We start from the raw sequence: 15,939 nt of genomic DNA, 5'->3' as shown, positions 1-15,939 counted from the left end.
TATAAAACAATATCCCAAATTAATGAAAAACTGTTCAAAGTGTAAGGCACAACTGCAAACCTACCAAGACATGGCTGTCCACCTAAATCAGAAGGGTGGCAGCAAAGAGGCCCATGGTCACTCTGGAGGAGCTTCATTGATCCACAGATCAGGTTGGAGAATCTGGGCTTTTTGGAAGAGTGGCAAGAAGAAATCTATTGTTTGTAAGAAAGCCATTAGACATCCAATTTCATTTTGCCACATGTTTGTGAGTTTCCTGCATGCACAATAAAACGATGTGAACAGGGTGATGGCAGAATCATGCTATGCAGATACTTCTAAAAAACGTGAACGCTAGAATTATTTTTGTTCCACTTCACAATCACACACTTGTTGAAATATAACATACAATACGAGTGAAACGCATTCAAGACTTGCATCCCTCTGCAAAGCACCAAACTTAGTGATACCTATAAGAACTGATGGAAAGTGACCCACACTTTCAAGGTGGTGCAAATCATGGTAAAATAGTCTTTAAAGGGGATGGCAGCGATTATTCCTTCAATAACGGGTCTGGGTCTGCAAAGGAACTAATGCACTGTAATTCACACGCAGCGTCTCCTAATTACAGTTTGTCCTGATGAAAATAAGGCCTTCCATTGGCTGTAGCTCTGCAGGGTGGAGCTGCTAACCGGAACTCCATTTATTAACGACGGAGGTTGTTAGGACCGCAGCCAGGATTTGGTAGCGTTTTTTGGGGGGTTTTAATCTTTGGAGTGTTAAAGCTTTTCTAGGGAACAGGCGCCGCTCTCAAGTTTCCGTTTTTTTACGCGCTTTACGTGGGAAGTAAGACAGAAGACTGACCTGTACTGTTCTGGGATCAGCGCGTCATGTTGAGTCGCGGCTCTAAGATGAGAGATGCCAGCAGATCGGTAGGTTGGGAGTGCAAAGTTTACACAGATCTGACGTTTTATTTTTCTGTTGTTGTCGGGCATTGTTTGTATATTCCAGTTTTGATGCACTCTTCTTGTTTTTCTTAAGAAGTGTGTGCGTTTTTTTTCTGTCGCTTTTCAGTCCTGTTTCTATAGGGATGCAATGTTGCACTCTGACACTTGAGCCACTAACAGCTCCTTGAGGATTTTTCTATTTCAGTCTGTGACTTTAACTTTCTTGATGCTTGTTCTAAGTGTTTAAACGGGATATAGATGCAGCACATAAAGGATTCAGTCAGGCAGTCAGAGTAAATATTTAGATTTTCTAATAAATGTGTTGTTTTCATCTGCTTGAAGCTGTGAGTCCCTCATCCTATGCTTCGGTCTCCCCCCCAGTTGAAGCCTGCAGAGGAACAACAGAGAGGACAGCCTTGTATCACCTGTGGAGATCAGTGTCCTGGCTTTCTGCTCCACAAATGGAGGTAGATCATTGCTTTACTTCACTTTGAGAAAGCATTCAAACCTTTTTCCAACCCCATATTTTTTGCGGGATTTTGTGTGATAGATCAACTCAAAGCAGTGCGTAATTATGAAGGTTTTCATAATTTGAAAAGTGTTTTGTGCAGTTGAATTCAGTTCCTTTTATTCTGATACCCAAAAATAAAATCCAGTCCAACCAACTGCCTTCAAAAGTTCCCTAACCAAATAGAGTGTAATTTATTTTCAGTATAAATACAGCTGTCCTGTTAAGAACGTTTATGGAGAACATTAGAGAACAATGTATGTCCAGGTTGTGTGGGGACTGCAGATATGTTAGCTGCCCCTTTCCTTACCCTAGACCCTTGTTGTAAAATGGGAGATTTTACTCTCTTTCATCCCTGTGCACCGCCGAGTCCGTTTCTCTCCAGTTCCGAGACCCAACCAGTAAACCAGCAAAGTATTTACCTTGTGAAATAATGAAAAATGGTTAAGTATAAAATCAAGATTTAATATAAAATTAATCAGTGTACAAAATATGCCAATGAACAGATACAGATTGACATTCACCTTCGGTACCGGGCTCCACTTAGCACATCTAGGATGAGCCAAATGAAGCCCAGAGCAGTGCGCGAGTCCTGCTTTTGTATATGCCTGTTTCTTAACCCTCCTAAAGGGTGTCATCCTCTTGTATCAGTTTATCCTTGACTATGTGTTGCATTTTATGTGATTAATGGTTATGGTGTGTAAGCATGTAGCAGTGAGCGGTGTGGCAGATAAGCAACACGGGCAGATATATTTAATTAGGGCAGCAAAGAGATGATTAGAAAAGGCCACAGAATCATACATCCATAACACCCTGGATGGTCTGATCCTTTCTGTAGACCTGATTGTTCATTGCAATTTGGCCCTGTCCTGTTATGCGGATAACTCAACCCACACAGGGATGGATGTGCACAGGAGAAACTGAATAATGGCAGTGTAGAAGATTGCCAGCTCATATGGAAGGTTGTACTTCTTGAGTTTCAGCAGAAGGTACAGTCTCTGCTGAACCTTCTTCCAAACATTGTCTATGTGCGAGAACCATCTCAGGTCCCAAAAATGGTGGGTTCCTAGGAACCAGAAGTTATGTTTTTCATCAGCAGGGACAGGATGAGTAGCTGCAGAGATCCAAAGCCTAGATTAGAAAGTTTGTCGACAGGGGAAACGTTTTGTCATGTACCCCACAAATCTGTCCTTTGTTGAAGAGTTGTTGATCAATGTTAATAAGAAGATAGAGCCCTGAGCTGAAAACAGGACTAGACTAGAAGAAACTCTGTTTGAGGCTGCTGAAGACTGAGGCTGCAGAAGACTTGAGTCTGGTTTACAGGGTCACCTTCCAGCAGGACAACAACCCTGAACATGCAGCCATAGCTGCAATGGAATGGTTTACATCAAATCGTATTGATGTTTTTTGATGGTCCAGTTAAAGTCTAGACCTACATTCAACTAAGTATCTGAACATTCCTGTTTACAGATACTCGGTCTGCAGTTATAATTGCAGCAAAAGCTGACCTACAAAGTATTGACTAATGACGGATGAGTACAATAGCACACCTGACTTTTCAGAAATAATTTGCTTCGCTGCTGGTGTGACCTCTAACCGGCTAATGAAGCTGCTGTTAATTTGGGAACACACTTTTCTCCAAGCAACGACACTTCAGGTTTTCTTTTCAAGTGGAGTAGCATTCAGAATCAACTGTGCATGTCTCCGTGAGGAAGCCATTAAAGATTTCTTTTTCCAGTGAAGACAACTCACGCAGCGTGCAGGCCTGCCTCTTGCTGCTTTAGTCACAAGTAAAACATCAGTGTGCCTATGCTGTGAAACAGGCTTTATATTGTATGAGGATGTGGTGTTGCTGTGAGCTACAGGTGATTCCAGTTAGAGGATTAAACTGTGACTAATGTGGGTAACACAACTGTGGGAAAGTGGTATGAAAAGCACCATAATGAATCCCTTTAACAATGTCATAAAGGATGTTCGCTGATTATGATTTGTACAGTGGAACTAAAGGAGATAATGACCTACTTGGCGTGGTTCGATAAGAATTATTTGTAAAAGAATGTGTGGTGAAGATTATCAGTCACGAGGAAATGACAGTACTAAGGGCTTAAGTAGAAGGCAACTGGATTTCTTCTTTTGTTTCTTGAAGACATTTCACCTCTCATCCGAAAGGCTCCTTTAGTTCTGAACATGGTTGTAAGTAACAGGCTTATAAGTTTTGGTCAGAACATTCACAGTAATGGGTCCATTGAAGTTACTAATGGGGCAATTGGGACATGTCACTCTAATCAGCTTAATGTTTGGGTCGTTGCTCAATGGTCCAAACATGTCCCTAGGGTGTAAATCACCTCCATCTCTGTTCATAACTGAAGAAGAATTATAGCTGAAACATCTTCAATAAACTAGCGAAGAGGTCTAGTTGCCTTCTACATAAGCACCTAGGATGTGGAGAAATGCTTAAAAAAAGCCTCGGCATCATTACTTTCTCAATGCTCTTAAGATGTAACCTATCATTGCAGCACGCCGGAATGATCTCCTCCCAAGGAGACAAAATATTTAGGCTGCATCAACCTTGGGGCTGTGTAGCATTTGTCTTCTGGTGTCTTCAATAGTAGTTAGACTCCCTGAACCATAAAATCCATGGAGTTCCCCTTTGCTTAAAGCAAACTAACAGGGGCAACAGTGAGCTCAGGAATGCAGACTTTTAATTGCTCGTCTTTGTAGTCTCACAATAAAAAGCTAACATTTTCTTCCCCAACAGGCACCAACGTTAGGAACCCAGCAATAGTTTCAGAATGCAACAAACTTCAAGTGACAATAATGATGATCCCTTAAAATTGATATTTTGTCACATTAAAAACAAAACCTTTAATATACAGTACAGACCAAAAGTTTGGACACACCTTCTCATTCAAAGAGTTTTCTTTATTTTCATTACTATGAATATTGTAGCTTCACACTGAAGGCATCAAAACTATGAATTAACACATGTGGAATTATATACTGAACAAAAAAGTGTGAAACAACTGAAAATATGTCTTATATTCTTGATTTTTCAAAGTAGCCACCTTTTGCTTTGATTACTGCTCCGCACACTCTTGGCATTCTGTTGATGAGATTCAAGAGGTAGTCACCTGAAATGGTTTTCACTTCACAGGTGTGCCCTGTCAGGTTTCATAAGTGGGATTTCAAGCCTTATAAATGGGGTTGGGACCATCAGTTGTGTTGTGCAGGAGGTGGATACAGTACACAGCTGATAGTCCTACTGAATAGACTGTTAGAATTTGTATTATGGCAAGAAAAAAGCAGCTAAGTCAATAAAAATGAGTGGCCATCATTACTTTAAGAAATGAAGGTCAGTCAGTCCGAACAATTGGGAAAACTTTGAAAGTGTCCCCAAGTGCAGTCGCAAAAACCATCAAGCGCTACAAAGAAACTGGCTCACATGTGGACCGCCCCAGGAAAGGAAGACCAAGAGTCACCTCTGCTGCGGACGATAAGTTCATCCGAGTCACCAGCCTCAGAAATCGCAGGTTAACAGCAGCTCAGATTAGAGAACAGGTCAATGCCACACAGAGTTCTAGCAGCACATCTCTAGAACAACCGTTAAGAGGAGATTGTGTGAATCAGGCCTTCATGGTAAAATAGCTGCTAGGAAACCACTGCTGAGGACAGGCAACAAGCAGAAGAGACTTGTTTGGGCTAAAGAACACAAGGGATGGACATTAGACCAGTGGAAATCTGTGCTTTGGTCTGATGAGTCCAAGTTTGAGATCTTTGGTTCCAACCACCGTGTCTTTGTGCGGCGCAGAAGAGGTGAACAGATGGACTCTACATGCCTGGTTCCCACCATGAAGCATGGAGGAGGAGGTGTGATGGTGTGGTGGTGCTTTGCTGGTGACACTGTTGGGGATTTATTCAAAATTGAAGGCATACTGAACCAGCATGGCTACCACAGCATCTTGCAGTGGCATGCTATTCCATCCGGTTTGCATTTAGTTGGACCATCATTTAATTTTCAACAGGACAATGACCCCAAACACACCTCCAGGCTGTGTAAGGGCTATTTGACCAAGGAGGAAAGTGATGGGGTGCTGCGCCAGATGACCTGGCCTCCACAGTCACCGGACCTGAACCCAATCGAGATGGTTTGGGGTGAGCTGGACCGCAGAGTGAAGACAAAAGGGCCAACAAGTGCTAAGCATCTCTGGGAACATCTTCAAGACTGTTGGAAAACCTTTTCAGGTGACTACCTCTTGAAGCTCATCAACAGAATGCCAAGAGTGTGCGTAGCAGTAATCAAAGCAAAAGGTGGCTACTTTGAAGAACCTAGAATATTTTCAGTTGTTTCACACTTTTTTGTTCACTATATAATTCCACATGTGTTAATTCATAGTTTTGATGCCTTCAGTGTGAAGCTACAATATTCATAGTCATGAAAATAAAGAAATCTCTTTGAATGAGAAGGTGTGTCCAAACCTTTGGTCTGTACTGTATATATCTATATATTTTTATTACATGGACATTGCATATTAATATCATTTCTGTCAATATTCCAGAGTTAGCTAGAAGGCAACTTTTCACCAGCAGTGTCTAGACAGATGGTAAAAGTTACCCTAAAAGAAAAGGAGTAAAACCACATATTTACATTTAGACTTCCGATGGTCATGGTGGTGAGGTTCCATTTAGTAGCCGCTCGAACAGAAAAAGCGGTTTGGCCAAATGCACTTTTCCTAAAAGGAATAATTCAGTATCCCCTCACTGCACCTCTGTTTCTGCTGTGATGTGTGGATATTAACAAACTGGTAAAGTAGGGGGGATGATAACCCGTTAATAATTTTTCTCTTATCCAAAGTTTTTATAGTTTGTTTATAGAGTGATTGCAAAAGTTTTAGAGTTGTAGCATTAGCTTGAGACCAGATAGGTAAACAGTAAGTATGGGACAAAATCATAGAATGCATGTACATTTTTGCTGCCTGTATGGACATCTGATGACGAATGTGTATGAAATTACTGAAGTTAAATTTGATCTGATTACAGACCCTTGTGTGTGATTTAAATGACAAATTTGAATCAAATACCGCCCCCAGATATTTATATTCCAACACAATCTGCGGCCTTTCTCCTAAGGCATTTGTATTTTATATTATAGATTAGCACAAAGAAATGCTTAATTGTGAAGTGGAACGAAAATTATTCAATGCATTTCAATTTCTTGAAATGCAAAGCACCAGGAAACTGCCAGAGTTACTGAGAAGATGAAACCCTGAGGTCAATGCAGGGTTATCCTGGAAGAAAATGTGTGAGAGGCTGCAAAAGACTGAAGATTGGGGTGGACTTCATCTTCCAGCAGGAACACAACCCTTTACATACAGCTTGAGCTACGATAAAATTATTTATATCACATCATATTTGTGTGTTAGAATGGTCCAGTCAAAGTCCTAACTCTAATGTAGAATCAGTGGATGGACTTGATGGTTTTACATCCAGTCTGACTGATGGTTAGTTGTTTTATTAAAATAATTCCATTTGATGCACATTCTGGGTGGAAGCTGTTACTACAAACGGTTACCTTACGGGGGCTGAATGTACAGTTAAGTGCACAATTATTCATACCCCTGGCAGATTTGTTTTAAAAATAATCTTTAGATTTTCATCAACATGTTTCTTCTCACTGGAAATAACACCAACATTTTGGAGTGGCCCAGCTAGAGTCCCGACTTAGCTGGGCCACTGGGGGGAGGGGCGTGATGGCAAGGAGGCCTCAAAGATTTGGAGCTCATCACCAAAGATAAGTTGACAAAATAATAGTGGAAACATGCAAAAAGCTGGTCAGCAATTATAAGGACGCTTTGACTGCTGTAAAACTAATAATGATATTTCAACTTATTATTCAGAAAGATATAAATAATTTTTGACATGCTGCCGTTTTCAAAAAGCAAATAAAAATGTAGATTTCTTTTCCAAAAATAATACCCCTTTTATATTGTCTTTTTATCTTTTGATAGATGTCTGTGTCGTTTCATATCAGAAACGAAATGTAATGGTCAAATGACAATCATTTTAAATCTAAGTCAGCCAGGATTAGGAGCAGATCACACTTTACAGATATTTATTTGGAATTTGTATTTTAAAAACCCTGCTTTGTATTCTTTCCACTTCACAATTATCCAGTACTTTGTGTGGGTCTGTCACATAAAAAATTTAATTTAATATGCAATGTACTATGTATGCACCATGACAATATGTGGAAAAGTTTCAGAATTTGCTTCATTTTCAGTAACGTAACGTACAGTACGGGCATAGTTCTTACCATATTGAACCTATAGAAGGTTCTGCCACTTTGAGCCCCACCGTGTTTTCAGACTGAGGGTGTTGAACCATTTATTTTCTATTCATAATGTAGGAAGAGGAGACAGTGTGGCGTTTACACCAACCACCCTCCCAGGCCTACCAAAACACTGCCCTCAAGAATGTTCTCCTGTTGTTAAGCTCCGATGTGTGTGTCAAACCAGACACTACACGTGTCCTAACTCTAAAGGTCTCAGGAAAGATCTGGGACATCAGAGAGTTTGTGGGGTGTTTAGAATATGTTCAATTTAGAAGTTTACATACTCTCATCATGGGCTTGAATGTCATTCATTTTGGGCATTTAGTTATGTGTGTTTTTAATTAATTTGAATTTTCTCTGAACCACACGGTGACAGTTATACACACCTCCACCTATATTTGGATAAATGTCTCTTAGCAGGATGCACCTTGATAACTTGCTATTAAGAAGCTTCTGGCATAATTCTGACTGGATATTTGATCACTTTTGGCAGAATTGGCTTTGTTTATTGAAACTGGTTCTTTTTTGGCAACAGATCCTGCTTTCGGGCATAATCCAAAAATCAGCTTTCCGGATAAATAATTTTAAACTCTAAATTAATGACGTTCATGCCAGAGACAGATTCATGCTCACCTTTGGCTCTAATTTTAAGTGGAAATTACTTATCTCCTTGTCATGTAAATTTTACAGATATCTGACTATGGAAGCTAAGTCGGCTGCTCAGAGCAGTTTCTCCCTGCACTACATGCTCCATCTGAATTATTAATGGCTGCCTTTAGGTTGATTGATTTTCTTTGTGCTAATGAGACTCATTACCAGCTTATTAACATGAACCCTAAGCGTCACTGTGATATTTGATCAGTGAGCTCACATGACTCTCTTTTGCACGTTGCTGGCATTCTTTAGCTCCTGAACGTTATATGTGACCTGCTTCACAGACTGAGAGGATTCCCAGTGTGCCTGTGCAGTATGGAAAAGCCTGGAAAAGTGTTGAATCTGACTACAGTGTTTTGTAGGGCTGGATAAGTATGGAAAAGAGAACACAAGTGTGGAAAAGTATATCTTTCTTTCTTTCTTTCTTTCTTTCTTTCTTTCTTTCTTTCTTTCTTTCTTTCTTTCTTTCTTTCTTTCTTTCTTTCTTTCTTTCTTTCTTTCTTTCTTTCTTTCTTTCTTTCTTTCTTTCTTTCTTTCTTTCTTTCTTTCTTTCTTTCTTTCTTTCTTTCTTTCTTTTGAACTTAAGAGTTCAGTCTGGAAACATTTGGAATTTTGTCATGAAAAATGTGTAGGAAATATGACTAGGAATTTATACCATTGCAGTTCACCAGTTTTTCATTTACCCCATCCAGTAGCACAACATAAGATCTAAACCAAGAAAAAAAATTGTTCAGCTTTTGCCAGAGCTGACTGAAACTGAACAAACCCTGTACTTGTTTTTGCCAAAGTTTAGGGTGAAACATTAGCTGTCTAAAAGCAACACCGAAGAGACAGAAAGAAAGAAAAGGAGAGGAGATAGTGCTTGCAGCAGAATGAGAGAGACTGAGGTTGAGTTTTAACCCGGCTGTGAATGGCTCACTGACGTCTGTCCCTTTGGTAACCCAGTTCGATCTGCATAACACTGGGCAGCCCAGCTATTCACTGTGTTAACAAGACGACCTGGCAAATAAAACTGTCAGAGTGCTTCGGCGTATGAATGGGTTCTGGCTGCTGTATAAGAGGGGGGAGCTGGGACGAAAAACCTATTGGTGGTTGGTGCCAGACAATAGAACTTAGTGATTTATTTGCGCTTTGGCATCGAGATGAAGATCCTCTTTTCTTTAAAGTTCTGACGCTGTGGGCTATGTTCTTCTTGTTTGGAAGCAGAATGTAGCAGTAGTGTACAGTGCCTTCACAAATTATTCATAATCCTTGAACTTTTACACATTTTGTCAAATTAAATCCACAAATATGGGTGTACGATGCATTCGTGGAATCCTCAATGGAGAAAATAGTAAATGTGACAATGCTGAGAATATTGTTTTTGGGGTCTTGACATTTATATCATGATAAATCGAAATTTCCATGATAACAATAAACAAAATAATTAATCTCCACTCCTAGATGGAAAGCTTAGATCAAAGCATAGTCATGTCAGTTCAGGCCTAAATCACTCTGAGAATCTGTGGCAAAGCTCGGGAATTGATTCTTACAGAAGGTCTCCCACCATTTCGACCGTGCTTAAACTATTGTGCAAAGAAGAATTTGCAAAATTTTTATGTGCAAATGAGCAAAGCTGCAATTGCAATGAAATGAGGTTTTACTATTCACCAATGGGTGTATTTTACAAATGCATGACACACCTTTCAGATTTTGTGCTGCTTTTTGTTCATCTATCCCAAATTTGTGGCTGAAAGTGACAAAATGGAATGTGTTTTAAGGAGCCTGAATACTATTATTATATGTGACTTGGCTGTTTGCCTGCTAATAGTGTGCTTTCTTTGTCATCTTGAGCAGATTCCCTTTAAAGGGGCTGGAGTGCAGAATCCTGTGATGTATGACTAGAAGGGTGATATAAATGATATTTCTGACCTTTAGGTCCTCAGACGTCTTAGTCTGAACATCTCCCCATCCATCTTACTGCACTTATTCTCTCTTGAGGATTAGTTGGTGGTGTATGCACGTCAATCTAGCTAAGATGCTATGGGACCCTGTTGGGTTGCTGTTAGATTTTGATGAAATCCCAGCTTTCAAAACTCAGGAGCCAGGCTTATGTGAGGCACATGCACACTGATGTTACAGATGGAGGGCTGAATTCCTGCAGGATTCCTCATTTCCTCTGTCCACCATACTATTTAATAATGAAAACAAGCATGGAGTCCTGACATACTGCTTGATGTGTCTTGTTAAATTCATATATCATTTCAGTGCCTCTGGCAACAATACACAGAGATACTTTTGCATAGTTTTCTGGTCAGAGCATTTGCTCAAGGATTGAGAATTGTATTGCTTTCCCTTCAGGAGCCTTTGTATTGTGTCATCTCTTCTGTATCAATAAACATCATCCTCCTTCTCCAAGCTGTATTTTGATGCAGCTGTGTTATTTAAATTGAAAGAATCCCCTCGTCTGGTTCAGATTCAGCCTTGCCTGCGTGTGCTGCATTCCCCCTGTGGTCTGTTTTATGTCCGAGTGGGTCATAAAGCACAACATGTGGTGTCATTTCATCCACCAGGTGGGTTCTGGATGTGTAACAGGAGACTCTGTGAGGTGTCAGGTGTCTGTACCGCTCAGTACCTGTAATGGTTTCTGTAACCTTCTGTCATTAGTGCTGTCAGACTGTACGCATACCAGCCAATGCTTTTGATTTGGTTGTATAAAATATGTGTATTAACCAAATCTGTCATAGAGAACTTTGTTCTTGCAGCTCCTCTATTTCGATTGTTGTCCAACATGTGGAGAAAGTTCTTCATGGTGTCTCAGATAGGATTTAAAAGGAATACAGGTCAGTGGTCATTGAGGGTTGCTGTTTCAGACAGACAAGCCGTCTCTCTCTGACCACACTAACTTTGTTTTTTCCATGTTTTCAAACTCTCCAAAACGAATCGACTCATATCCAACCCTCTTGTCAGATTGCCTCTTTCTTACAAGTTGAAGCCTTTTGAATATTTTAGTTTTAACTGATTTAAAAGCAAATCTGATAGCATTGTGTGACACTTGTTTGAAACAAATTAAAGGTCTTATTACTTACTTTTCCATTCTTTGACGAGTCAGAGTAAACCAGCCTGTCTCTATGACAGGCAAAAATGTCTTACTGAGACACAGTAACTCCACTATGTTTGTTCTTGTGTCAATTTAAACTCCCATAGTCACAATGGAAATTGTTGCATCACTGGATCATTTCTTAAAGGGTGGTAATTATAGAATAAATAGTTACTTTCTGGAAAAAAAACAGATTTATTTTTTTAACAGCAACCACAATAAGTATGTTTCTGTAAACAGAAAGATTTACCATCCAGGGCTCTTTGTGATTTAGCGGAAAAGCCATGTAAAAAAAACTGAATGTCTGATAATAAATATTAACTGATTTAAATAAATACCATTTAAAGAATAAAATAGTGTAAACATCGACCACCAAATATTTATGTTAGGGGCTATAGTTGGGCTAGGCACTGAAATTTAGGGAGACTGCGTGATTGTTTTGTGATGCAGATGATTAAAACGTTGAGACAAAAAACCCAAATTGCCAGTCCAATAATAATTATTGGCCATGTGCTACTGTTCTGGTTTATCTGAATTTCATGTAAAATAATTTTTCCTGAAAGATTTATAGTTTCTATGTGAACAGAAGTACAATTTAACCCTGTTAAATTGTAGTTAAAAACATACAGAAATGATTGAAAGAGGATCGGATATGCTTTATATACTATTTAGGTTTATAATATTAGATGTTCACATTAAATATAGTAAATTGTGAATGTGAATGCCCTTATGAGAGAAATGTTGGCAAAAGCTCACCTTCAAACTCATATGTTCATCTTAGGGCACGACATGCAGAGTATGGGCCATTCTAAGAAATTATGTAGTTTGATCTTAAGCATACATTATAGCTCTAGCTGTATGTCTAGAAGGTGTACCTTTGCTTAGTCTCAGGTTCTTCGTGCTCTCAGGATTGTCCTGTATTTAACTCTAACCATCTATCCATCAACTTATCTATCTTCCTTGTATTTTCTTAATACACAGAATTATTAAACACAACAGCTGTGTGGGTCAGAGTTGGCATGTGTAGCTTCACCCTGATCCAAGTCTTTTGAAGTTTCTCCATCACTGTTATCAAGGTCATCAGGAACAGGTGCTCATGCATTTGGATTATAACTGATAGGCATGAGAACTTGCTCTGTCTCACAGACAGACACAATGGGTCACACCACTGTGACCCATACTAAAACAAGGAGTGAATTTAATTTAGTCTGTTCAAGGTGGAATACGAATATTTCCAACCATTCTATGAGACCCATTTTAATTTAAACCAGATTTTGTTTACACAGCTGTCCATCATATATAACAATTTTCACCTCTTTTCCACTAGAAAGGATCTAAGTTTCCCACTGACTCTTGCCCTAGTGATACTAATTCACCTAGATCTTTTGCCCTGATCCTGATCCTGATCCGTGCCTTTATTGAAGGCTTGTGCTGAGCTGCCTTTGAACTGTCACTAAAAATAAAATGAGGCAGGCTCAAGGCTGTCAGAGGAACAGAGAGTTAATATTTACTGTGCGGAGGACTTCAATTTCCAACCCATTTGTTCTGGATAGATGGTTGACTGAATTAGCATTCTGACATATTGTCCTGTTATCTGACAGCGACTGGTGCTGGTCATGAGAAGTATTCTCACTATATTTATTTATTCAAAAGGTTTTACTAGAAAATATCACAATGTCATAGAAGTAATTTATGGTAACAAACAAGGCAGAGAGCTTGTAATATTATGGTGTCTGTTGATTATGTTGCACTATGTGCAAAATGTACAGTCAATCTTCGCCATGTCATTAGGCTTTTTTTCAAAGAAGATGACCGATAATCTTCTGATAATTGCAGTACAATTTAGGATAGAGAAAGATCTGCATTCATTGCTGAAGCTTTGTAGGAACTGTGTGAATAGCTTCAGAACGTAGGAAGGTGGTAGATGTTTTGATCAACTGGCAGACGTTGATTGTATTTGTTTGCGGCTATGTATAGTGAAATTAAATAAAACAGGAAAACATTTTCTGTTTTACATTTTCGGATCCTGGACTAACTGCTTAGATTTTCTTCTTACGAATAAAAGAAATTCTGCCCCAAAGACTGATAATATACAGGGAAAAGTGCAGGAAAAAATGCTGTGCATTCATTGATAGAGATAGTAGTTTAGAATCCAACAGACATTTAAGGAATAATCTCCATTAATACATGACAGCAAGGTAAATCATACCAAACCTCCTTCTGATTTTTATAAAGCAAATTAAAAAAGTTATTATTTTTGATGCATCAAAAAAAGAAAATCAGACTTTTCAGCATCTGGCGTATTTAAAGGTTTTGCCTGTTGATGGACGCATCTGGCTGTTTAATGTTGTTTGCAACAAATATTTCATCTTTAATTTCAACTGTTGTGATTATGAATATTAATATATTATTTAATATTAATACTAAATATTTTATTAAATAATATTTAGGTCTGTTAAGGGTTGTCCTGTGAATTCCAGCCCTATAAGGCGGTGATATTAGGACAAAATTGAAAGGGTTGAGCCAAACTCTGACATTATTGAACAGCAAAACTCTGTACACACACACAGACACACACACACACGACGAATTCACACAATTTCTTAAAATACAAGAATTTACTAACAAAAATAAGTCAACTCAAAATCAAACATATTTAAATGAACAAACTCATTACTATGCCAAAACAGCCCAACTAAACTACCAAACAAAATGAAAGAATAACGAAGGCTAATGTACAATATAAACAAGTTGATCAAAGATGGTTGAAAACCCTGAACGAAAGAGTGATGCAACATTACCATACAATGTTATTTATGTTTGAGAACCAAGGATTATCTTGAAAAATCTGGAAATGAAGTTAAGTTAGTCTTGGAACTTACTTAGACAATAAGTGGTATACCTTCAAACAACACATTCACAATGCAAGATCAAATAAAACATTATTTTAATAAAATAACATTTCAAAGAATGATTTGCTGAATAAATCAACCTTTTGGATGACTAATTCTCAACGGTGTTTAATTAGCTGCCTTTATTTATTAAAATAATATTTAAGGAAATATTATGAAGGCAATGTTAAAATAATATTTGAGAAAATATAATTTTGAATGAGGAACAACAACCTTTCTGGGTAAATGATCTTTAGTGGTGTTTATTTTGTTATCACGTTTAGTAAGATAATATTTAGAGAAATATTATTTCCTAGATTGGAAAGTAACAACATTTCTGGGTAAATGATCCCAGAAAGACGATCGCACGTGTTCTTAGCTGTTAGCGGTTGAAGCTAACAAAAGAAGCTTATAGCCTGTTACCAGAATCAAGCACATACCTTTAAAATACCACTAAAAATTAAATGCTTAAGCATGGACGGCACGTTATGGCCATTCTTCTGTGTTTAAAACCACCCATTAAGTAAAGCTTGTCTTAACTTTAAAAACACAACACAAACAAAAACCAAACGTCATGAAACAAATATTGTTTAGATTATTTCATTCTAAACTAATCTCTGCCCAAACACTACCTCTTACGTGAACTGTGTTGAGAAGAAGTTGTCCTGGGCGTTGAGGAAAACATCCACGTGTGGGTAACAAAGGGTTAGCTTGCAGCTAACCTCTGTAGCTGTGGGGTGGGGTGGCTCATACTCCAGGCCCGGCCGAACTGCACGTTACTGCTGTGGCCATGGTGCTGTGTTCCCGTTGTCCTTCCTTCAGGCTGGGAAAAGCGCTCCACTCGGCGTTGTAGAGACTGCTGGGAACTCTCTGGAATGCAGTTTGCTTCTGTCGACCTCAGAAAGAAAAGTCAAGCAACGCTTGCACCTTAATTACCCCCGTTCATGAATAAATACTTGATACACAAACAGCAATTAATTCTTACTTAACTTTGTGTATATGATCACGTGATCGTATGACACTCCTGGTTGCAGTTTGAAGAGTTATGTCTGCTTGCCAACAAGGAGACATACACACGCGTGCCTCTCCTGTCTGGTTCCCATGGGGATCCGCATGGAAAGAGGTCTGTTTGTTGGAACGCTGGATTTTTATTCAAACACTGACGTCATGGAAAGTCCTCTGTTACTCCTGTTCCCGGCTGAGCTGGAAGTAGGTTAATGCGATTTATTTTAAAAGTTCCAGAAAAGTCCTTACTGTCCTTTACTGTTGTAACCCATGGCTGGGGTCCCAACACCATAACTGTCTAATTAGTTTAACAAAGGAAGGGATTGATGTTCAAAGAAGGTGGGATTGATGGTAAAGACAAGCCAAGCAAATGGGCAGATACCACAACCAGACACTCCTCTGTTGCAAAATGGGAGTTTTCGCTCTTTTTCCCTCCATGCACTAATGGGTCCGTTTCTCTCCAGTTCCGAGACCCAACCGGTAAAACCAGCAAAGTATTTACCTTGTGAAATAATGAGAAATGGTTAAGTATAAAATCAAGATTTAAT

At 38.9% G+C, this 15,939-nt stretch overlaps 1 protein-coding gene across 2 annotated transcripts in view; it reads left to right on the top strand.

Annotated features, from left to right (window-relative positions):
* Window positions 1-703: 703 nt before the first annotated feature.
* The window catches only part of prickle2b (prickle homolog 2b), a 140,238-nt gene continuing 125,002 nt past the window's right edge, over window positions 704-15,939 (top strand). The window contains exons 1-2 of one of the 2 annotated variants that reach the window (XM_047348195.1): window positions 704-911; window positions 1,308-1,393. In XM_047348195.1, the coding sequence (XP_047204151.1) occupies window positions 870-911; window positions 1,308-1,393 (128 nt within the window). In that variant the 5' untranslated portion in view covers window positions 704-869. Of the gene's footprint in view, window positions 912-1,268; window positions 1,394-15,939 lie in introns of both variants that reach the window. The other variant, XM_047348196.1, reaches the window with a different exon arrangement.

The sequence above is a fragment of the Girardinichthys multiradiatus genome, chromosome 20 (assembly GCF_021462225.1).
Source record: "Girardinichthys multiradiatus isolate DD_20200921_A chromosome 20, DD_fGirMul_XY1, whole genome shotgun sequence".
Lineage (NCBI taxonomy): Eukaryota > Metazoa > Chordata > Actinopteri > Cyprinodontiformes > Goodeidae > Girardinichthys > Girardinichthys multiradiatus.
The sequence above is the reverse complement of the archived record's forward strand: the minus strand, read 5'-3'. Positions and strand labels throughout refer to the sequence as shown.